Source organism: Mus caroli, chromosome 6, assembly GCF_900094665.2.
Source record: "Mus caroli chromosome 6, CAROLI_EIJ_v1.1, whole genome shotgun sequence".
NCBI classification, from domain to species: Eukaryota; Metazoa; Chordata; class Mammalia; order Rodentia; family Muridae; genus Mus; species Mus caroli.
Genome location: NC_034575.1, coordinates 93,928,679 through 93,952,835, shown reverse-complemented (window position 1 = coordinate 93,952,835; position 24,157 = coordinate 93,928,679). Strand labels below are relative to the sequence as shown.

At 41.3% G+C, this 24,157-nt stretch overlaps 1 protein-coding gene across 11 annotated transcripts in view; it reads right to left on the bottom strand.

Moving 5' to 3' along the window:
* Positions 1-618: 618 nt before the first annotated feature.
* The window catches only part of Mitf (melanocyte inducing transcription factor), a 206,603-nt gene continuing 183,064 nt past the window's right edge, over positions 619-24,157 (bottom strand). For 4 of the 11 annotated variants that reach the window (XM_029478303.1, XM_029478304.1, XM_029478307.1 and 1 more), the window contains exons 6-10: positions 18,049-18,166; positions 15,838-15,912; positions 11,632-11,707; positions 8,294-8,441; positions 1,600-4,238 (exon numbers count right to left, since the gene is read on the bottom strand). In XM_029478303.1, the coding sequence (XP_029334163.1) occupies positions 3,837-4,238; positions 8,294-8,441; positions 11,632-11,707; positions 15,838-15,912; positions 18,049-18,166 (819 nt within the window). In that variant the 3' untranslated portion in view covers positions 1,600-3,836. Of the gene's footprint in view, positions 4,239-8,293; positions 8,442-11,631; positions 11,708-15,837; positions 15,913-18,048; positions 18,167-24,157 lie in introns of all 11 variants that reach the window. The other 7 variants (XM_021164525.2, XM_029478308.1, XM_021164527.2 and 4 more) reach the window with 3 other exon arrangements.

Here is a 24,157-nt window from a genome sequence, read left to right as displayed (position 1 = left end):
GTTTCTGATGTCTTCTCTCATTCTCCAGAGGTTCAAGCAGATTTTTTCGGGGGGGATTGGGGGATAAGGGCAGAAGTTTAAGGTCTGGCTGGGGAATAAAGACCTGTTCTGTCTGACACTTCCCAATTCAAATCTAACATTTATCAAATGATTCATAAGTACTGTATTTTTTTAAAGGAGCTGGCGGGCTGGGATATTAAGCATTCATTATTATAAATTTGTATTTTAAAAACCCAGGATCTTTTCAGTAAATATGCAAAGGTTTCTCTGACAATTTCTCTCCTTTTTAATAAAGCTGCCTCGCCCTGAAATATTTTACATAAACCCCTTATATCTAAAGTAGATTCCTGGCGTCTGGGAGTTCAAAGTCTCCCCAAATTCAGAACAGGGGAAATACTACATAATTATAGCTCATTTGAGAGTAAGTCATAAAGTAATCAAAAATGTTTCGAACCAAAAAAGTGCCATCTTCGAATGACACTTAAGCTAAACAAAGAGCTGTTGGCAATTATACTTTTCCAGCAATTTCTTATTCATGAGCTGAGAGGAAGGGATATGTTGTCATCGCTTTGAGAACGTCTACATTGGTGAAAACAGGCATGAACTGGACGCAACTGGTCAACACAATGTGAAAAACCAAATGCTTTAATGAGGCTATGAAGAACAACAGTTCAATTATTTCATTGGATACATTAATATCAATCATAATATACAGTGCTGCGGACCATACAGAAAGTATTGCTGTACCCAACAGCGGGGGGCTGTTATTGACATTACAGTAGCAAGTGTCTGCAAGAGACAGTCATTTGTTGTCTTTGTCAAGAAGTTGGGTANTTTTTATACTATTATCAACATCAACTTCTCCCCAGTGCATTTTTTTTTCAGAAATATTAACAAGTTACATTCCTTTGTGCTTTGTTTATATCTTTTAATGTCCTGTGCATTTTGTTTATTCTTATTGCTTTATTGTTTACAAACAACCAAACTGAACTGCATCATGCTCTGGGTATGACCAGATTGCTTGTACAGTTTTTGGCAAAGTCGGAAGGTTTGGTATTTCCATTACCTGACCCAGAGGCAGGTGGATAATTTTGGTATTTTGAGCACTCTAAACGGAGGTCCAACCCTGAGATACAATTCTGCACCCAGGGGTTGGGGAGTGAGAGGCAAGGATAATTCATTCTCTCCTTAAAAACAGTGAGCAAAAACACTGCGTCTTGGCTTAACCAGTCCCTGAAAGAATCCACATTCTGGCTGGCACAAAAGAAATAAATAAAACCACTCCCTGTGTTGTCGCCTCTAAATTGCTTGCCTGCCTCTCCCAGCAGCTGTGTCTTAGGAGGAAGGTGCCTGGAAAGCCAATGGTGGCAAGCTCAGAGGCTACAAGCCAAGGTAATGGTGCAATATGCCATACTTTCTCTCAACAAAGCTCCCTAGAAAGTTGCTCTGCCTTGGCCATAGTCAACTTTGTGAAACCTTGTTCAATTATTAAAAAAGGAAAAAAAGAAAATGTCAGAATCAGCTAAGAAAACCTAGCATCATAGCATTGCAATCTTCAACTTCTGCATCCAGCCCTCCCCACCCCCACCCCCACCCCGCCCCACATAAATATGAAGAGAAAAACAGACAATGCTATGATTGTATCGGTGAACACTATGGTACAATTATCTTTTCATGCACATTTGCATTTCTATTCTAGGAAAAGAGTCACACACTTAAGGGAGTTGAAAGAATGGGAACTTATTTTCCCTACCCCCTTAAGTAATAAAGCTACAAGACTGGATAGCATCATCAGTGTTTCCAAAGATTTGCATTACCCAACATGCATGGGAACCGCGCACTTGACGAATCTCACCAAGGCCATCCATTCATACATCTGACAATCACTGCTCTTGGATCTCTCCATCACCCATCACCAATTCACATTAGACATTTAAACACTTTTTTAAAAAAAAAAAAAAACCCTCCTGAAAAAGGTTTCCTGATGAAAGAATTTGGCACTGTCAGTAAAATATATTTCATATTAAAAATATCTGAAGGGAAATTGGAAGCTCTTAGAATGTCTACAGAGGCACCATGCTACGTCTTCCTTCTTCACTCCAGATTCCATCTTGAAACTTTCTCCTAGTTTACAGTTCAGTCAGTGCTGGTCCGAAAGAGACTGCTGAGATTTTTAAGGCACTTCATTCTGAANGGATATGCTTTATGCCACACAGGATTCAATCACAGGCTGCTACTGAGAAATTCCATTAGGCAGCCTGGCTTGTACCAGTATGTATCACCTGCACAAAACATCTAGACTTGATACATGTAACTCTACAGATATTGCATAGGGTTATGCAAGTAGGTAATGCACAGAAACTAACTTTACAATGTTGCCACTTGGTCAAAATGTTGTTATCAAGTAATCCGCCAATACAGTGTTTCTCTCTTTAAAAAGAATCTAGCCGGTGTGTTGAAATAAATCCTAATTGAATTGACCATCATGGGCATGGTAAATGCTATGGCTATCAATCTTCAAGAATATAGTTATTTTAATACCCTAGAAATGCATATGTAAGTATTTTTTTTCTAGAAAGCCTGGTTGTTAACCTATTAATACTACACCTTAAATGTGTTGAAAAACAGTTTCAAGTGATAGTGGAATATACAAAATATTTGCAAAGCTCTCTTTGAACACAAGACCTTGCATCAAAGTAGTCTTTCTTGGGTTACAAAGAAGGCAGAGAACACCAATGAGTTGTAAAAATATTGAAAACTCACCGTTTTAAGATGCATATTCTTACAAATTAATACAAACACTGAAAAAAATGATGATAATAAAGAATCTATACAATTAAAATGGCTAAAACATAATTTAAAAATAAAAATAGTAAAGCCAATTAGAAATGTGCCCAGTTCAGTTGTCTTTATCAAAAGCAAAAATGGAAAAAAGAAAAGAAAAAGAAAAAAAAAAGTGAAACAAACATCCGGTGTTCCTCAATGTTTTACTCAGAGAGGACATTCATTTCCATCTCAAAAAATCTTATGAAAAAATTAATCACACTTATGAGGAAAACTATAACTGTGCCCAATAAAAGCCAGCAGGTGAGATCCTATGTTTCATGCCTTGGTCTAATAACTTCTTTCAGTTTGGGTTAGCATAAGTTACATTTCCTAGCCAGACAATCCTCATGAAAATGACTGCTAGATTCGTCTGTATGTAATATATTCTTCTTTACGCAGTTTTCAGTACAAAGCCATAGTAACGCTGGGAGGAAGGGAGGGCACTGTGTCTTTAAGGCAGAACCAGGGAATTGCCGCATTTAGAAAGTGAGAAAGTCTTGGATGTCTTCCCCACCATCTTTCTTCCTCCTCTTCCTCCTCCTCTTCCTCTTCCTCTTCTCCTTCTTCTATCATAATCATCATCTTCTTTGTTTTCTTCTTTTGGTTGCTTTACATTCGTGTAATTAAACTTTACATGTTAATTTCAAAGGAGGTCACAGACAAAGCTCACACCAAGTTTTCCCCTGAATGAAAATGGACACTTACTTCTCTGAAGCAAAAAAAAAAAAAAAAAAAAAATCCCCTTGCTCAGAAAGCTCATACTTCGAGAAATCAGTTCACAGATACTGCACGCTGAAGGTACAATACTTAGGAGGCCTTTGTAGTTGTAAAATAGAATATACAAGTCTGGCTCACAAAATTCTAAAAATAAAATATATCCTGGGCTACTGATAAAGCACGAAAAATTCATATTAAAGGAAAATTATCAAGAAAACCTCTTCAGCTAAATTATAAAGTCTACTGAAGAAGAGAGGGAGCAGTCCGTGCAGAGGCAGATCAAGGCAGGCTCGCTAACACGCATGCTCCGTTTCTTCTGCGCTCATACTGCTCCTCCGGCTGCTTGTTTTTGAAGCTCCTGGAGACACTGATGACAGCAGTGGGTCGGTGACACCAACTGGTGAGAGGGCATCGTCCATCAGGATGTCTTCCAAGTTGGAGCCCATCTTCCTGGGGATGCTGTAGGCCGGGCTGCTCTCTGGCATGGTGCCGAGGTTGTTGGTAAAGGTGATGGTACCGTCCGTGAGATCCAGAGTTGTCGTACACGTCAGGTCTGCCTGGTGCTGTACAAGTTCCTGGCTGCAGTTCTCAAGAACTGGTTCTTGCTTGATGATCCGATTCACCAGATCAGGCGAGCAGAGACCGGTGGATGGGATAAGGGAAAGTCCGTGTGCTCTAGCCTGCATCTCCAGCTCCTATGATAAAGTCAGAGTCAGACAGTTAAGGAAGCTGTGTGCCAGCAACATTGAAACTGGGCAGGCAGTGTTAGGTGCGGTTACCCAAATCCATGGCAATATATATCCCCATTAGCATCTCTACCTAAGGTTTTGGAGGATAAGGAGAAACCAGTTCTAACAAAGGGGCCACTGAGGTGTCCATTTTGATGATCAGGGGGACTGCATGTTGGATGACATGTAGTGACATGTGGAGCTCTCTAGTGCTTATATTCTACTGTACTGTGAACCTGAGACTGCTTTTAATGACTGAAGTCTATTTTCTATTTTTAAGACATCAGACCTGGAGGACAACGATAAACTGTCAAAGCAAAGCTTGCTACTTTTCAAAAAATAAAAGACAGGTGGTATTAGGAGTATAGGAAATATCCTTCTAGATGGTATATATTTTATTATGAATTACAAATAGAAACAGTCTTACAGATATTAAGGATTAAGACAAGGATAAGCACTCAAGTCAGACTGGCCAACATCAAAAAACAAAACAAAACAAAAACCACCTACAGCAAATGCTGGCAAAGGTGCTTGCTGTGAGGAGACAGGGATCCTCACCACACTGGTGGGGAAATGTGAACCAGTACAGATACCACTGAAAGCCAGTGTGGGGCTTCTTCAAAAGACTAGAAACAAAATTACCCCATGGCTCTCCCCATTCTACCCCTGGGTACTTTCTTGAAGGGCTCTATTTCAGCAAGTATAGAGATGCTTGCACGTCCATGTCTCTGTGTGGCTGCGCTGATCACAATGGCCAGGGTGCAGTCAACCTAGATGTTCCCTATCAACAGATGAGCTGATAGGGGACCATGATAGCCTACACAAAAGAGCTGTATTGAGTGCCAAAGAAACCCTGACATTGTTTGCAGGGAAATAAATGCAAGTGGAGGTCACTGAGTGAAATAAAATAAGCCCGACCATGGCAAATACTGTTCTCTCTCATATGTGGACTCTTTAAAGCTTGTATGTATGTGTAAGACATGACAGTAGAGGGGGACTCTATAGGGAAGGATAAAGAGGGACCAACGGAAGGAAACTGGGTGGGACAAGACAGTAGCGGGGGATGGTAGATACGTGAGCATGAAAATGTCACGGGGAAGCCCATCTTTTTGTACAAGGCATGTATGCTAATAAAAAATACAACATGGGAGCTAACAGAAATATAATGCTGAGCAATGTGTAATATGCTTGGGAGATATTTTAAGATTTCAAGGGAAATGGTGATGGTTCCTCAACAGCTACCAAGTGCCAGACAGTCCCCTGATTTAGAATGAGTGCACTACACACATTTCGATCCCCATTTTCAGTGAGACTGTGCTATACAGTTTTCAGTCCTCCGTTTCAGGGCAAGTGTGTTACACACATTTCAGACCCCAGTTTCCACATGAGTGTNTGCTACACACTTTTCAGTCTCCACTTTCACAGTGACTTTGTACAATGCATACTTTTTAGTTGCCTCATAATACTGTAAAATGGGTTTCTGGAGGGACTGTAGTGACAAGGGCCTCATGAGCATTGGCATGGAATGGGAGGTAAGGGCGGCTTATCTAATCTAATGCCAAGGTTTCTATAAACCATGCAGTATCTAGTAGCACTGTCCACTAGTAACTAACTTAGTAAGGGCTGGAGTCCTAAAAGTCGAACATCCATTAGTAAGCTGTTAAGGCATAAATACTCAATATTCTGTTTGGGTGTGACCAAAACAGTAGGCATTTCCTCTGGGTTCTGGATGGGATGAAGAACTCTCAGTTCTGGATGGGATGAAGAAGTTGCTAAGACATCAATGGTGACAGGAAGTTTAGGGGGTGGAAGCAAACGTTCTCCATTTTCAGGAAATGTGACTCACCTCTCCCTGGCAAAGGGAGATTATTATCTTTTAATTCCGCAAGGAAGTTCTCATCTATAACATGAATACTTGCTTAGCATGTGCGCTTTCTCACTACTGGCTGAACTGTGCTCCCAAGTCCATGGACTGCAGTCCTAGCTCCAGGACCTCAGCTGGGAGTAGAACGGCATACAGAGTCTTTGAAGACAGGATGAGGGTTAAGAAGAAGCCAATCCTGATGACAGGGCTGATCTTAGACTGAAAGCCACCAAGCCAGTGAGAAAGCTAATCTCTGCTATCTAATCTCGGCCGCTCAGTGGCCTCTGTCACAGTGGTATTAGCTGACTGACATACCCTGTAAGTCTGTGACTTCTCAAATCTCCTCCTCATTTCAAGGTGCCTTAGAACCATGTCATCCCCTCCCCCAACCCCGACTTCTGATGAACCCCCGTATTCCTAAAGTGGACATCAGGGATTCCCTATGGATACCCCAGTCCTCCTTCTGTATGTTAATGCCTGCCAATGTTTGTGATAAAACAACATATTAAAATAAAATACAGACAGGAAGTATATCCTTTGGATGNAAAAAGCACTTTGCACATGGCCTAGCCTCTCAACCTGGCTGGCAAGTGTGAGGAAAACCATAGCTGGTCTGTGCTCCAATGGCTGGATCTGTGAGCCCTTATTTTGGAAGCAGTATGAGTCAGAAACCCAGAGCGTGCGATGCCAGATGTATGCCTGCTCCTTCAGACCAGCTCCAGAAACAAGCCTCCCCAGGCATCACGCTGAAGCCCTGGGCCATTTAATAAAACCATCCCCCTGATAATAAGGCCTCCTGTTCTTTCTTCCATGAAGATTTCTGCATGCACCACTGAGACTGAAATGAAGGAAAGGCCCCAGGCCTTGGCTGAAAAACACGGGTTCTGGTAACTCCACACCAACATGAAGAGTAGCAGTGTAGTTTGTCTTTTCAAAAGAAGTAAGAAAATAAATTAACTAGGGGAGACACAAACATCTTACNGTACCCCTTTGTTGTCTAACTAGAAGTGTTTATCAACAAATTAAAATAGTTCCTTCAGTTTCTAAATGAGCTGTTAAATCTCGTAGAGAGCTCTGAGACCTTATGGCACTGTAGAGCCTGCCTAATTAGTGATTTTTTTCCCCTATAACATACAAAAGTGGTAGAGCCAGCCTTGCAGTCAACAGAAGAAAGCCAAGAGGGCACTGCCATGGAATTCCCAAGGCCCAAATTCCATACCATTCATATTTAAAATGAATATGTGAGTTGGGAACCTCAACATAAGACACAACTTGGGTTCTCCTTAGAAAAACTGGCTATATTTAAATAATTTAATAAGGAAATAACATAAGCTACCTTACAAATGGATACACTAAGTACCAGATACCTAAGGCCATTTTATAGAAGAGATGTAACATAAGACAAATAACAGATTAAAGGAGGAGAAGGAGGTATGTGGGGGGGGGGGGGAAGAAAGATGCTTAATTTACATCTAGCCCCTGTTTAACCTCCTGGATTCTAAAGCCCAGGCCTAGAGGAGGACCACTTTCTGCCTCCTGGCCCCATGGCTAAGGATCAGTGCAGCCACAGCCAATGTGTTGTTAACTTGTGGGGAATGTGAAGTGTTCAGGAACCCCGGGAAGATGGGTGTTCGATGACCGTGATATACACCCTCAAGCAGAGTGCACTGTAGATTCATTCACACTGAACACCCAACCAGGAGTACTAACTTCTGCCTGGGTGAGGCTTCTCTGATACCCAGACCCAGTCAGCACGTTGTGACCTTCCTGGCTGTAAGAAGTATCTACATGCCTCGTATGATGCTTGGGGGTCAGGGTAAGATGAGAAGTCCCCAATGAAAGTGACAACACTGTAAGGGAACAAGTCATTTAACAGACTATAATTCAGAGGGGTGCCACAAAAAGCCCTTGACCTGGGCTCAGCCTCTGAGCAAAGAGCTGCAAGCAACTCAGATTTACCAACCGGCGCACGTCGTCCAAGAGTGGTTGCAAACGTGCCATTGATAGTCTGGAATCACCAATAATGGCAAACTCACAATTATGGGACCAACAAACAGGAAGGACTACCTATATTAAGACTACTTCCAGCTCCCTCAGGGCTCACTGCATCATCCTTCCTATTGTCCTGAAATCAGTTCACATGGCAGAGGGTGGATACCTGTACTCTGAGCAGCAGGTGCCGGTTCGCATGCTCCAGCTTCTTCTGCCGGTTTTCAAGGTCCTTAGCTCGTTGCTGTTCCCGTTGCAACTTCCGGATGTAGTCCACAGAGGCCTTGAGAATGGTTCCCTTGTTCCACCGCATGTCTCTGTGATAAGACAAGACAATGGACCCTTTCAGGAATTAGGAGTTCAAAGGACATTCAGTATTTGATGTATAGTTGGAAGGGCAATTACAAATAAGTGATGGCTAGATCCCAATTAGTGCTCACCCCACACTGGCCACTGGTCCCTTATTTGGTATATAACATTTCACTTTCTCCCGATAAATACCTTACATAAGGTAGAGACATTGTGCAGATGTTGAAACCAGTACAGTACAATTCCATCTAGATTACAGACCTCTCACTAGGTGAAATCAATTATTTAATTTATGTGTGTGGATTATCATACCTTATGTATAAACTGTCTTAAACAGTTGTAGATACCTGGAACTATAAAGACTTAGTCACTGGGATAGGATAAGAAGAACCAAAGGCCTGTGGGAACCCACCACTTGTCTAAGGTGTGAAAACACCCTCTTCAATTTTCATCATGAATTATTATGGGCATTATCTAACCTCACTCTGTATCCATTTTCTCATCTGTGAAATGATGTTACTATGTGCTTTTGGGCAGCTTTGTAAATGAGTAATTAAATCAAAGATGCTTTATATGAACTTGAGAATATCATTCAATACTGGAGCAAGTACTGTGTTTAAGTGTTTAACACAATCACGGCAACTACCATGGTTAGAAACCCGGCCAGATACTGCCCTGGATTCCCAATCTCAATGGCTGCCAACAGTGTGACTTTCAGCTTCTTCATTGTGGCACCAGTGTGCTAACTGTGGACAAAAGCCTATCTAACATAAGCCAGGGTCATCTGGGAAGAGGATACAGCAGTTCAGAAAAATGCCTCCCTCAGATCGGCCTGTAGACACATCTGTGGGAACGTTTTCTTAATTAATGATGGTGGTAGGTTGGCCCAGACCATCTGGGCTATGACANCTCTGGGAAGATGGTCCTGGAAATATTAGGAAGCTGAACAAGCTTTGTAGAGCAAGTCAGCGTTTCTGTACTCCTCTGCTTCAGTTCCTGCTTCCAGGTCCCTGCCTTGAGTTCCTTCAGTGATGGAGTATGATTGGAACCCAAAAGCCAAGTACAACCCCTCTTTCCCAAGATGCTTTTTGGTCAATATTTTTATCACAGCAGTGGAAAGCAAACAAGGACAAAGTTACAGTAAAAAATCTTTGAGTAGCCCAGAACAAACAATGGAAAGTGAACTACATTTGTGGAAGTAATCTGTCCAGTCCCTTTAGTAGACAATTTGTAGTGATAATGACTATAGTGATAAAATAAAAATCTCTCTGAGGTAAATAGAGCCGTCAACCCCATCACCTACAGCGACTAAGAGCTGATCAGAAGTGTCATATGGAATAGGTGAGGGCCAGGCCATTTAAATGAGCCACCTGGTCACTGATCCTCATATGGGCTGGCTGAGGAACAAAACAGGAATTCTCCAAGGAAAAGAATAGCTACAGTCTCCCCAGAGAAGACCCTGAGTTGGATCCCCCGTATCTGAGCACCAAAAATGGCAGCCCAGGGAGGTGTCCCAAGATACTCAGAGTGAGCACTGGGACCAATTCTCAAGACTAAAAATTGAAAGCAACAAAAGCTGTAGCAGCCAGCCAGAAACACCACTGTAAGGGACCATGCCTCGTACAGGCTACCAAAGGGAGAAGCCAGAGCCAGGCTTCTCAAGCGGAGCTGTTGGCCACTCAGTTCTCAAGACATACTTCTCTCAGGCATCTGGGGATATGTCTACTTGAGACTCAATTAATTATGTTTCTTGGCTAAATTAGATTCAAATGTTGTGTTTTGGGTAATTTAGAGGAATCTTTCTTCATGGGCAAGTAAGTATATGTTAAAGTACACTCGTTCTGGGGAAGGAGCTGGGACACTAATCAGGTAAAGTGTGTCTCTATTTCAGTTCCAAGGCACATTCCAAATACCCGGTTTGGAAAACCCACAGTGCAGTTTTTATCTTAAGACAATGTCTGCCAAGCGATCTCCCTACCAGCCCCCTCTGTAAACACGTAAGCCTTCCATTACAATGGAGGAGACATGTAAATCCAAGCTTACACTAGAGCGCGCCTTAATTTCATAATCTGTTACTGAAGAGATTTACACACTACAGTTTTAAAAGAATATGCTAAAAAAGGGGGGGAACACTGATAAAGAAGAGGGATTGGGAATTCAATTTCAGCTATCATGCAAGACTGACTGTAGGAAATGAAGGTCACAGCCTTTAGGAGGGTGAATTTGTGCAGCACAATGGAGACGTTGCATGTCTCCAGCTTGAAAACGCCTCTCCTTGAAGCCTGGGAAGCCAAAGTGTTAGAAGACAGAAACGGCTGCACATTTATCAAAACCACCTCACGATAGGTAATGGTTTTATTTTATTTTGCTACAAATTCCCCGACAATAATGTGAGTCGTGAATTTAATAAGCCTTGAATGAATAATGCCTGATTGCATCTTTACTTTTTATTAGATAGCTAAAAGGTCATATTCAAAGGCTAATTTCATAGAATGCCTGTGGGGGCCATTAAAATATATACATCCCCCCAGCTCTTCATCTCAAATGGGCCAGTTTCTAATGGATAAAAATTGTATGTTTGTTGACCAGTTTGCTGACATGGCAGATAACGTGGTAGGAAAGACTTGAAAATTATCTGTTATCTCTCTAAGAGAGGAGGCAGAGAGGACCAAAAACTGAAACAGAGATCAGCTGACTTGTAGTTTGTAAGGGGATTAACCATTGCTTTCTCTCCCCCTAGATTGGTAAAACATACAAAGACTATGCAAGTTTTCATAAAAACTACTGACCTTCTGCCTTCCCAGTATCATTGAACTTGATGTTTTCAGTGTCTGCTCATCAATGCCCATTTAGAGATGCTATGTAGTTGGGGTTCCTACATGCCACCCATCTTGCCTTAACAACTATTGGGGTCAAGTATGTGTGACCATGAAAGCCTGCCTCAAGCCCCAAGCTCAAAATTTTCTGCTGAGTTCTCAGATGCCCATAAACTCTACTGCTCACATTCAAAGCAACTATCTCAGCTCGTACAATTCAGTACATTTCTCTTGAAATTTTAGTTTCATGAAATTAAGCAGAGGAAATGCTGAGAAAAGGAAGCAGGGGGTGAGGGGAGAGAGAGAGTCCTTTAATTTCTCATATGAGAAAATGGAAAGGTGCGGAAGTAGATGATGCAGATGAACATGCGATTGTACTCACGGATCATTTGACTTGGGGATCAAAGTACCTAGCTCCTTAATGCGGTCGTTTATGTTAAATCTTCTTCTTCGTTCAACTTCAAGAAAAGAGCATGGGAAAGGGCCATTAGCGACCGAGGCACACCCGTTCAGCATATCTCATTAAAGGCATGTGCATACTGACGTCACCAGCCAGGACAATGGAAACCTGAGCCCACTTCACCCTGAGCATGTCTTCCTTTTGCTACTGGAGGGAATGAACTTTTAAGAAGAGATGAGCTGCCTTTGGAGTCCCCTCATTTATGAAACTCTGAGGCAGGCAATTTCCCACTTCATTCTACAATGGCACTGAAACCAGGGCAGGGTGCTCAGTTGCACATCAAAATTGGGCACATCTGTATTGTACTTGTTTAACTAAAGAGAAAACAAATTTGCACTCATAAAATGTGTCTGTAATGACACAATTAAAAAACATAGCAACAACAATTTAGCATAACTTGGGCAGCACACACCTGCTCATGCACAGCAGCAGACTTACTTTGGATGCTGAAATTAGAATTTTACATAATTTTTCTGGTCATAGGACACCACTCTTGTTTGGATTTCTTTTTAACCACTTAAAATAATAAAACATTTGGTTTTGTTCATGAGATATATAAAAACTCCTCTTCTAGCCCAGGACTGACAAAAATAAATATGCACGTTACATGTGTAATTTTAGATTCCTTAGTGGCCAGGCTAGACTAGTAAAAGAAAAGACATTAAGTTAACTTTAATATTCCATTAAATCCATTTTCTATAGGCCATTATCATTTTAACAGGTAATAAATATAAAAAAATTAAATTAGAAGGTGCACATTCTTTTCTTCACACTAAGCTTTCAAAATCAAAATATTTTACACTTGAGCATATTTTTGTGTGCAATGCTAGGGATCAATTCCAGGGCTTTGCACATGCCAGTCAAGTGTTTCTCGGGCCAGCTCCCAGACCAGCACAGCCCAATCTGGACTAACTACAATTCAGATGCTCTAGGCATTAAATGGCAAGTAGCTACCACCCTGGACAGCACACATCTATACCACACATCCTGCAAGCAGCCTCACCCTGTACTCTATACCCACCAAAACTATCACTGTCAGGTCCTCACCCTGTACTCTATACCCACCAGAACTATCACTCTCAGGGGATGGTGACCTAGTAAGATAGTAAATGTTCTCAATTTACCTAATCTAACAAATAAAATCCAAATAAGTTAAGGTCTAATAAAATGGATTTACTTTCAGTGCCCTAATATTTTATTTATATTTGTCCCCTAATGTTTTGCATATGTAGATAACTAATGCTATACATAATTTTCCCAATACAAATTACTATTTGCCTTATCTGAGTAATTATTCCAATGATTAAATATAAATGTATTTATTTATATTATATATGCACACAAATATATATCCATATATAATGCTAATTCCTATTATTAGAGTTCTAGAAATATAAAAAACATACATAGAAACACTATATACCAGTCAATGGTGCTGATGAAGGGAATTTTAGACATGAGATGTCACAATTTTCAGCTTAGCTTTGCTGTACCTCAGGCTAAATGGTAACTTACCTCATTAGTATCGACATTCTTTCAAATGTCTAGGCTGGAACCCTGAAATCGGCGCCACACCATTCTTTCTTCCACTTTTGTTATCTATCATCTAATACCTTCTGTTGTTAAAATATTTCCTGACTCTGTGTTCTAGCANTTCTCCTGTTTCCCGCTGTGGAACGCCACCCCTTGCCTGGGCTANCATAACAGTCTNCACTGGCACCTGTGAGTCCCAGAGCCCACTGCACCCTCTACCATTTGACCAGGGGGAGGGACTCCACTAAGTCCCAAGTGAGGTCACGTCAACTTGAACCTCGCCCCNATCACTTCCCATTTTATCCAAGGGAAAGTTAAGTCCTTGAGGAGTTCTACAAGGATCTGGTGGCCCCGCCCTGCCCTGCCCATATCTCCCTTTACTCCTCTTCCAGTGTGACAGCATCTTCTCTGGCAATGGACCTGTGCTCTTCTGCTGATGGATTCACTGATGCTGTTAGTTCCACATACATCCAAGGCAGATATGCATTGGCCATCTTCCTCTGCTATCCCCTCTGCCTAGAACACTCTTCCTCCAGACCCCTAAGGAGCCATCTCCTCCTGTAAGTAGCAACTCAAGCTCACCTATATGAGCTCCCAGGCTGTCCTATTACGACCCATGAGCCCCATGCCTATCATGATACTATGTTCACTGGGCTCCACCTCTTCTTCTCACAGAACTCTGAATCTCATACATATTGTTCACCTACTGCCTGTCACCTTTGCATCCCAGGCAATGATGTGAGCTGGCATGGTAAGTGTAACAAGAATCCCTTTGCTAAAATATCCCACACCTACCTTCTCTCACTTCCCTGCATGCCTCTGGGTTCTCTTGCTGTCAACATTTAGAGATGACCCAGCTACCTTTTGGGTAGGATTTGCCTCTTCAAACAGTTATTATAAAAGTGATATGACTTTATAAAACTTAGTAAAAACAACACCCTAAAGTGTATGAAGCTAAAGGTCAAAGGAACTCTTAACATTACCAACTTCTACATGCCTGGGGCAACTATCACAGCCAAGCTGGTTTCTAGATCTTGGCCAGTGGACCCACGAATCCTAATAGGTCTATCCCTCTAGTGTGCTTCTTTTCATAATGGGGTATGATATCTATTGTTATCCTTCTTGTTCCTCTCAGTAATTGGTATGAGGCACCTGACATCTGAACATGCCCACCAGTAGAAAACCCGTTTGTCCAGTTTGCTTCTACAGAAAGTTCCTTGCATCAAACTGGAGCTCAATAACTTGTAGTGGTGGAAAGAATAACTGAACGTATTCAGGATTAAGGATTGCACTTTTCAGCAAGTAAGTATTGTCACAAGCTAAATCCTAGAAAGGCAGGGCNGAGTCAAGGTCAACAGGACCCTGAGAATTACTTCCCAGGAATTAGCCAAGACTTGAAGGCTGTATTCACAGCTTTCCAGCTGAGAGCCGAGCCCATCTGCAATGACTGACAATGCTGAGTGAAGGCTCTGTGGGGACCTGAGCAGGAGGATGTGCAACTAGCTTCCTTGGAAAGGTCAGGAAAACAGCACCTACCTGAAAACTAGNGAGGCTTGCTCCTGGCTATTAGAACAGAGAGGGGCTCTTCTCTCTCTTACATTGAGAGCAAGGTTTCTACACAGGACTCTCACTCTCAAACTTCAATGTAAGAAACAGCATAAAAGGAGCCTCCCTATGTGACTCCCTGCCTCTACANCCAACCTTTATTTCCACCGTGTAGTCTCTCTTCAATGTGTACCTTAAGCATACAGTTTTCCCAAGGAAAACCTTCAAGGTTTTGTGACGAGTAAGCCCCACATGTAAAGACATCCTAGTGTTACACAATGCCTCAGAGTAACAGACAGACATCACTTGGCAGGNTACTTCACCCACCACAACCTTCTCTGTGTTTCTCTCTTTTCTTTTGTCTTCTTTTTTTAACCTTGAGATCTCATTGGAAAAGGTGATCTCCAAATCCCCTTCTGCTAATAAGTTCCAATGTGCAGTACTTACAATTGGGTAGTTGGGGATCAAGATCAAGACTCCCTTCTCTCTCTCTCTCTGTCTCTCTCTCTGTCTCTCTCTCTGTCTCTCTGTCTCTGTCTCTCTCTCTCTCTCTCTCTCTCTCCACCACCACACCACACCTACTACCACAAACAAACAAAAACAGTTTTTCAAAAATATAAAACTTTGTCTCTATCTCTCCTCTCTCTGTAGCTCTCTCTCTCTACACACACACACACACACACACACACATATGTACACACACACATACATACTCTCTCCTCTCTCTCTATCTCTCTGTACATATAAGTACATATACACATATGTGTGTATATATATGTATACAGAGAAAACATATATGTAAATGTATATTCTGGGAAATATATATATATATATATATATATATATATATATATATAGAGAGAGAGAGAGAGAGAGAGAGAGAGATGGATATAGTTTGATCTGAAATAGAATCTCTCTGGAATACTCTCACTGTACCTTTAATGACGAGAAATAGTAACTTTCCTGTGAAATTGCTGGAATCACCTTTTGATACATGAAGAACACTGACTTTAATGTCTAACGCCATGTATATAAATTAAGCAAACTTACTCAAGTTGTGATTGTCCTTTTTCTGCCTCTCTTTAGCCAATGCTCTTGCTTCAGACTCTGTGGGGAAAATACACGCTGTGCACGTGAATGAAGTCATTAGAAACTGGAACTTTGAGGGACATAACAATGTAAATTACAAAGCATCTCTTCTGAACATTTGAAACTTAACTCACTGGAGTCTAATGAAAATGTGACTTTTCAAATGACACCTTCTATAGACTTCTGCCTCTTCTAATGCTACATATGCCAAATCTCTGCAACGCTCAGTTTCTACAAACCAGACGACAAGCCACAGTACAGCAAGCCTACATGCTAGTACTAAAACGAATAAAATAAACAGAAACTATTTGATAGCATATCATTTTTTAAGATTTACTTATTTTAATTTTATGCGCTGTGTGTCCGTGCACCATGTGTGTGCAATGCCCAAGGTGGCCAGAAGAGGGCATCAGATCCCAGAGAGGAGCCACAGAGAGCTGAGAGCCACTGTGTGGGTCTTCTTAAACACTCTCCAGCCCTTGGTGGCATATTCTGTTATTAAGAGTCAAACTTTATTTTCAGGACAAATAACCTTCCAGTATTGTATGTAATGCAGTGACATGGAAACTGGCGGGGAATGTTTCCGGATGTGTTTACATGGCCTTTGCCTAACTCATGAGAATGATTTTTTTTTTGTTTTTGTTTTTGTTGTTGTTGTTGTTGTTGGTTTGTTTTGTTTTGTTTTGTTTTGTTTTTTCAGAATGTGGAGTCAGGTTCTGTCAGCATGTACTAGAACTTGATCATGTCACAATTCTTAGGAGTCACCGTGTATTTACTACTTGTCTGTNTATGAAAACGTAAATTAGGAAGGGTCTAGATATATTTGGTGGCAATTCCATTTGAGAAGTTGCATTATATTTTAGTGTCAAGAGATTTTTTTCTATCATGTGAGAAACAAAAGTATGAAACAAATTGTGCTGTAATAATTTTGAGACTTATCATACCATGCTAGTTTCCTTTCTAAAAGCAAGATATATTATATATCATAAATGTAAATGCCCATGCCACACTACATTGAAATAGTCAGAGAGGCTGTACGTTGAATATCAATTAATAAATGTAATTAAGATGACACCGTTTAATGATATTACAGCCTTCTTGGTCTACGTAAAGCCACACTGTGAAGCTCATACCACAGCAAAATCATCAAGTGAACTATTTCCCAGGATGTAACCTGTAATCATGAAACTCCTAACTGCATATGCATGTGTGTGTGCAGACAGACAGAATGCATGTGTGCAGATAGACGGAATTAAAATTAGAANCTCCCAAATTCAGATGGTCAATCCAAGCCACTTTCTCGCTTGCATTCTCAAATAGAAGGGTAAGAAGGTCTTGCTGTCCACTGCTTCTTAATGGTTTTTAAGTTTTTGTTTATTAGTAAATTACCTTTTAAGCCCCAATTAACACTTTCTGGAGAAAAAAACCTGTTTTGCCTATGTTAAAATGTTCTGAAATAGTTTTTGTTGTAATGCTTTTGGATAGAACAGTCTTTGCAACAAATCCATACCCCATCTACTCAACCCCACCCCCAATTTTTGCAAGAGGCAAGAACTAAATAATAAAAAGGGATTTTGGGGCAAGGACCATAAAATTCACCATGGTAGAATGCCGGTTCTAATACAGTTTCTGTCATGTTTTATTGGTCAAATGCCTTCCCTAAAGCATCAAACAAAGTGGCAAAATAGGTAATTTCACACTTGCCTCAAGAGCAAATATTCTGATGGCTCCATTTTATGATTTATTTCTCCTTCTATAATAAATCTCATGCACACAAAAAAGGAAAAAGAGGAGAAGGCATCGAAAGATGTAAGAAATACATTCTTACTCGATCCCAAGTGTGGACTCAAATGGAAAATTCAAAGCAGGATCCCCTAAGTCAAGTCTCCAGGGGCTCAGCAAGCAAGATACACAGTGGGTAGGGGAGAGGCACTTTACAGGACAGTATACTACCTATAACCCTCAACCCAAAGGGCTCCCAGCAGCCCTGGAAACTGGCAACTTAACGTCTTAATACTGNGTATTAAATTACTGCACAGAGGCTCAGGANCCGCAGACACTGGGAGCACACCCACTAGGTGCACAGGAAACGCTGCTGTTCCATTGGTAACGCTCCCCAGTGGGGAAGAGAACAGANTATCATAGTAAGAAGCATTTGTGCTAGGTACGTACCTGTGAGCTCCCTTTTTATGTTGGGAAGGTTGGCTGGACAGGAGTTGCTGATGGTAAGGCCTGGCGGCGGCAGGCCCTGGCTGCTATAGAGGTCGATCAAGTTTCCAGAGACAGGTAACTAGACACAGACAAGAACAGCAATGAGTTCTTGACTGACTGCTGAGTTGTTTCTTGTTTTTGTTTTTTTCAATAAAACTCATACTCTATTTCAGGCTTTATGGAAACAACACTCTTTGCTATAAAGAACTGTGTTTTTAAAACAGGAAACTCTGAGGACTCACACAGAATTATATGATCTGTTTATACAGGGAGTAAAAAGGGTGNCCCGCACTGACTTCTGTCTGGTGCACACATTGCAAGCATGTAGGCAAGGTGTCACCTGCTGCCAAAAGTGGCAGATGTCCTGTGGGCGCCAGGTATTCCNGTGAAATAGGAGTCCATGTGTGGCTTCCATCAGAGGACTTTTCTCTTCCTCCATCTTTCAGCTCTCCCTACTTTTTTTTTTCCTTGCTTTCTTTCATAAAGAAAAGCAATGGGAAAATACTTCCCTTTTATAAAGCGGTGTCCTTATGGCAAAAGAAAAGCTGGCTTCCTTGAGATTGAAATTATCCAAAGAGCCACAAGAGGGAGCTCAAAGACTTTAATAAAAATATTTACAGCACTAAAGACAGGATTAAAGAAATGGTTAGCCTTAACTACTCGGAGTGGTGCTGTCTCCTCAGGTTCTTCTGGGATGTTTTAAAGCAGCAAACTCATTTTCATTTTTTCTTGAGAATGATGTCCCAGTCAGACATGGATTTCCTCAAAGCTAGCTAGAGAAGACAGCCACAAGTTCCTCTTCTTCTGCCCTGGAAATCTTTCTAGACAATAGCTATGCATCACTCCTTCCATCCTGGACCCTCAAGCATTTCCAGACAATTTCAAATAATAATTCCTTGATACCTGCATCACACCACGTTGCAGATTAGCCTCTCCTTTACCTGATCATAGCTCTCTATTATGTATTAGACAAGTAATTTCAGAAAGCATCAAAGAGGAATTAAACCATGGAGCGACCCAGAGGTATACAGCAAGGTGGTACTCCACATACAGGATAAGCTAGTTTTACTTGAAAACCTTGGGACAAGAAGGACTTAGGATTTTTTTTTAACTTCTTTATAATTTTGTGATGTTTATACACATATTTATCTTGGGGATAATACCTAGATGTAAACATGAAATTTATTCATGTTTTATTTACATCTTATACATACATACATACATACATACATACATACATACGGCCAAAAGATAACTTGGTATTTAATTTTTTTAGCTCACCAGCGTTTGGACTGTAACCTAGCTCATGCAATTGGGTATCAAACTCTACTTAAGGCATCAGGTTGACACTAAAATTGTTTTCGATTTGGAGGTTAGCAAAATGGAAGAGTGGGTAAGACATTTGCCAAGGCTGACAACCTGAGTTCAATTCTTGGGGTCCCTGTATTGACTTCCAAATTGACATTTGACTTCCACACGTATGCTGTTGCACACATGCACCTAAACACAGAGACATAGACACACAGATACAAACACACACAAGCACACACACACACACACACACACACACATTCATGCACACACTATGTAGATAGGGAGGTAAGAAGATAAATGATAGACAGACAGACAGACAGATAAGGGCTGTAGAACTTTTTGGTTATTTTAGGTTTTAGATCCAAGAGACAGAAAACAGTTCAGTGGATAAACTGCTTGTTGTTCATGCATAAAGACATGAGTTTGGATTCCCAGCTCACATAAAATCTGGGTACATATCTTTTATACCTCAGGGCTGAAGTGGTTGTTGGACAGGNAATCCCTGAAGCTTACCAGCAGCCAGCCAGTGTAGCCTAATTGGCAAGGTCTCAAAAATAATAGGTGGGAGACTTCTGATGCTGGTCTCTGGCCTCTGTATATGCATGAGCTAATGCCCTGGATGAAGAGATGGGGCTGGGAGGTGTTGTACATAGTGGAAGCTGCTCTCAGATTTGTATATTAGTAACACTGTGGTGGCAGGCAGGGCAGGCAGGGCAGGCAGGGTGGGCAGGTTGGTAGGTCTTGGGGAAATGAGCACTTATAGAATCTTCATAAACATAATACACACACCCACACCCTGCACACACGCCAATGAATATGCACTGCGCTAATTTAAAATGTCCTTGGGCCACATTTCAATGCCTTCCAGCAAAGGCTCTGATAACTGGTGCCTGATTATTAGCAGTCATTGCTCTGAGAGGTTCTATTGAGAAACAGGTCACCTCAGGGTCAACCTTGCTCTCTGTGTGTGTTTGGTTTTGTTCTTGTTCAACTTAAGGGGCCATGAGAGGCATTAGCATGTTTGCATAGAGCACTGTAAAAGGCCAAAAGGATGAAAGTTACAAAGCTATTAGGAACTGAAGTCTAAACACATTTCCCAGGTCCAAATCTTTAGTTTTAGGGGACTTATGCCTGAGCATTAATAAACCAAAACTGCAAATTAAAACTTGGAAATAGTGAGCTACAAGATTAATCCAGTGGCTCTAGAAATATTAACTGTGTGTGTCTTACGTCCTCATATGCAAACTGGATATAAANGTGCACTTCTATTACGATGTTCATGTTTTAAGAGACAAATGAGAGACGCACACGTGCAGGTACATCTCACTCAAAACTGGGCATTAGTGGCACATATCTGTCATCTAGCCTTTAAGAAGCTAAGGCAGGAGGATCAGGAGTTCAANGCCAGCAGGGGAACTACATGAGATCCTATTTCAAAAATCCCAAAGCAAAACCAAAGCAAATCTCTAGGTCATCACAGAATATACTTTGAAGAGAGAGAAGGGAAGAGAGAGAAGAAAAAAAAGGGGAGGGGGAAGGGAGAAGACAGAGGAGGAGAAAATAAAATTGGGGATGGAGGTGGGGCAAAAGAAAAGGGAAAGGAAAAAAGAAAAGAACAAAATTTTGTTGTTCTCTTTCTGGGTTAGAAAAATCCTCTTATACATACAGTTAAGTTATAACAGGGTCAGAATAACCCCCTGGACTGAGAGAGGAAGAGACACATGTCTGCTTGGCTGATGTGAATCTTTGCTGGACTTTCTATGCAGAACATTTATACCTCTGGACAAGATTTCCCTTCCAGAAAGCCACAGTCTGGGCAGCTCAGGCAAAGGTGAGGTGAGGGTGCTGCTGCCTTTGCCCCAGTCATAGNCTTAACTGAGCGCACTGGTGCCTCTCACCACCAAAAGGAATATTTTCCCAAGTAAGTGATCACTGTAAAATGTGATTGTTTTTCTAGGTGGAAGGGCCCGTCTTCTTCGTCTGAATATCAATTGCGTAGTTAACACAAGTAAACGGGGACTTTTATTCTTTGTTTGAGAGAGTACAAGAGGGCCCTTGTGCCCTAGGAACAGTTACCTCTAGACCTCAATTCCCTTAGGACAGCTTCCTTCCTACGTCCTTTCCACTTTTGAAGAAGTAGTTAACTTGAAACAAAGCATTTCAAAGAATCAAAGAAGCAGGGAAAGAATGCCTAAACTAAACTTAACAGTCAAGTTCAACTTTACTGTGGTGGTGGTGGTGGTGGTGGGGATAAAGTAGACAACTGAATCCCAAGATGATCAAGACCCAGTGGAGGTCTTTTTTGACAGGAGTCTATTAGGGCCAAGCCACTTCTTGTGGATGAAAGTCTCAAGTTCTAGCATCAAGACAACTGCAGTTGATATAACACTTTATAGACAAGGAAACTGAGGCAGAGAGGTCAAATGTCTCACTCAACAGTGTATGCATAAGGGCAGGGGTTATAGCTTAGTGTAGGACCATTTGCATAGCATGCATGAGGTCTGGGGTTCTACACCCAGCATGGCAAAATAAATANATAGATAGATAGATAGATAGATAGATAGATAGATAGATAGATAGATAGATAGATAAAACTAAAAAACATTTAGAGTCTGCTTCTAACCTCTACATAACGCTGTCTATATATCAGCAGAATTATGTCAGGACAAGAAACCCTTGAGGTGGCACTTTGCTTGATCTAGCCTGTGTTATAGAAGAGAGGCAAATATGGCAATATGGCCAGTGACTTCTAAGGGCAGCTCCTAGATATTACCTCCTGGTTGGGAATGAGGTCACCATTTCCTATGGGAGACTGCTTTGTGGGAATCCCCTTGAAATGGCCACACTCAACTGTTGAGGTCCACTATCGGGGTAGTANNGTGGTCCCTCCAGGCTGTGAGCTCAAGGATAGAAAGCTTCCCTTTACAGCTCCTTTATCTTGCCCAGGATGCATCCTAGTCAAATGCCCTACCACTGAGCTATGACCCCAGTCCCCTGGATAGATGGAGATAGATGNCGTCAACCTTGGGGAAAGTTTCTCAGGGCTGATTAGCTAATGCAGGAAGTAGACTTCAGGGCCAGTGTAGCTGGAGAAGCACTGTGTCTATAGAAGCAAGCGGTGGAGTCATGTCAATTGCCTTCAGAAGGATTGGCCAAGCACAGTTCAGCTGGAAGGAAGCTGGGACTGATGGTGCTACTGTACAAATCACTGTGAGGGGCACCATGGTTATAAAGCAACGTTTTCCTAACAGAGAGTTTGGCACATTGTTGAGCCTTAATGAATATCAGCTGAATAAGCGCACACTATTAATAAAGTATTTGATCTTGCAACGAACAAATTACAAGGAATAATTTAGACAGCAAGGTTGAATGCAGCTTCGATTTTCAAAGCTAAATGCTATTTATTCTTTGTTAGGTAAGACGATAAATGAGTTAGAAATAATTAGTAGCCCTTTCTCTTTTCTNATGTGGAAACACAGGACTATACTGTAGAGAGCATGCAAGCCTGCAGAATCAGTGCACACTTTGGATCTGAACCCAGGATGGGTTCTAATTTCAAGTTCTAACCACTATGCNTCCCACCCTAAAAATGTCTCACTGCTTCCTTCAGGAACTGCTGTATATCCTTTATTTGAGATGTCNGANAAGTAGGGAATCTGATGTTTTGTATTAATTTGGACAATATGCAAGAGAAAGTTAGTGGTCAGAATATTGGTTTGGGTCTAGTGAGTTCAAAGTTCCCCATCATTGCAAAATTTATTTTAAAATCAATCATAATGTGAAATCCATCATTTCACAGTATTTTTGAGTGTGCCCAGGTATGCATGTATCAACCTGACGGAAAGGACCACCTACTTCCTCAACAGAATCTCTTTGAGATGACCATGCCATTGCGAGTTCATACCTCAAATATGCCCAAGTCTCTGCGTCTATTTTAAAATTCTCTAGTGGAAGTTTCCTGCAGTGTCTTATTCATATTTATCCCAGAATTCTGGCTACTGACAGAGTACAAGAGCATGAAAGCTAAGAGTTCCAGGGAGCCAAGGCACACAGGGCACAGGCACCTTGATGAGAACCTCAGATCATGTGGTTCTTCAAAAGAAAGAAAGAAAGAAAGAAAGAAAGAAAGAAAGAAAGAAAGAAAGAAAGAAAGAAAGAAAGGAAGAAAGAAAGAAAGAGAAAAAGAAAAGGAAAAGGAAAAAGAAAAAAAAGAAAAAGAAAAAGAAAAAGAAAAAGAAAAAGAAAAAGAAAAAGAAAAAGAAAAAGAAAAAGAAAAAGAAAATCACAGTGTGGGGTTGGAGGAGTGGTAGGGTGGATAAAACCCTCCCACATAAGCGTGAATATCGGAGTCCCCAACACCCCCATAAAAAGCCACCTGAGTCTCGATCTTGACCTGAAATCGCAGCAAGTGTTCAGGAGGCTGAGAGAGATCTCCAAGGCAAGCTGGCTAGCAAATCCAATCAGTGAGCTCTAGGCTTAGTGAGAACCCTTGCTTCACAAACGAAGTTGTGAGAAACAGGGAGATGTCCAACTGCATCCTCTGGTTTCCATGTGCTCACACAAGCCACCTTCGTGTATACCAGGATACACATGGATACACAGATACACGCCAGGCACACCACACAAAAGTAACTACAAACTGAGTTTAGCTGGGTTGGAAAGAGATGCTAGCTCTTTAAGGGGAAGTCTTGAGATTTTGGGAGACACCACAGAAATTCAAAAACAGCTTGGACACAATCAAAAAGAAGTCGATACA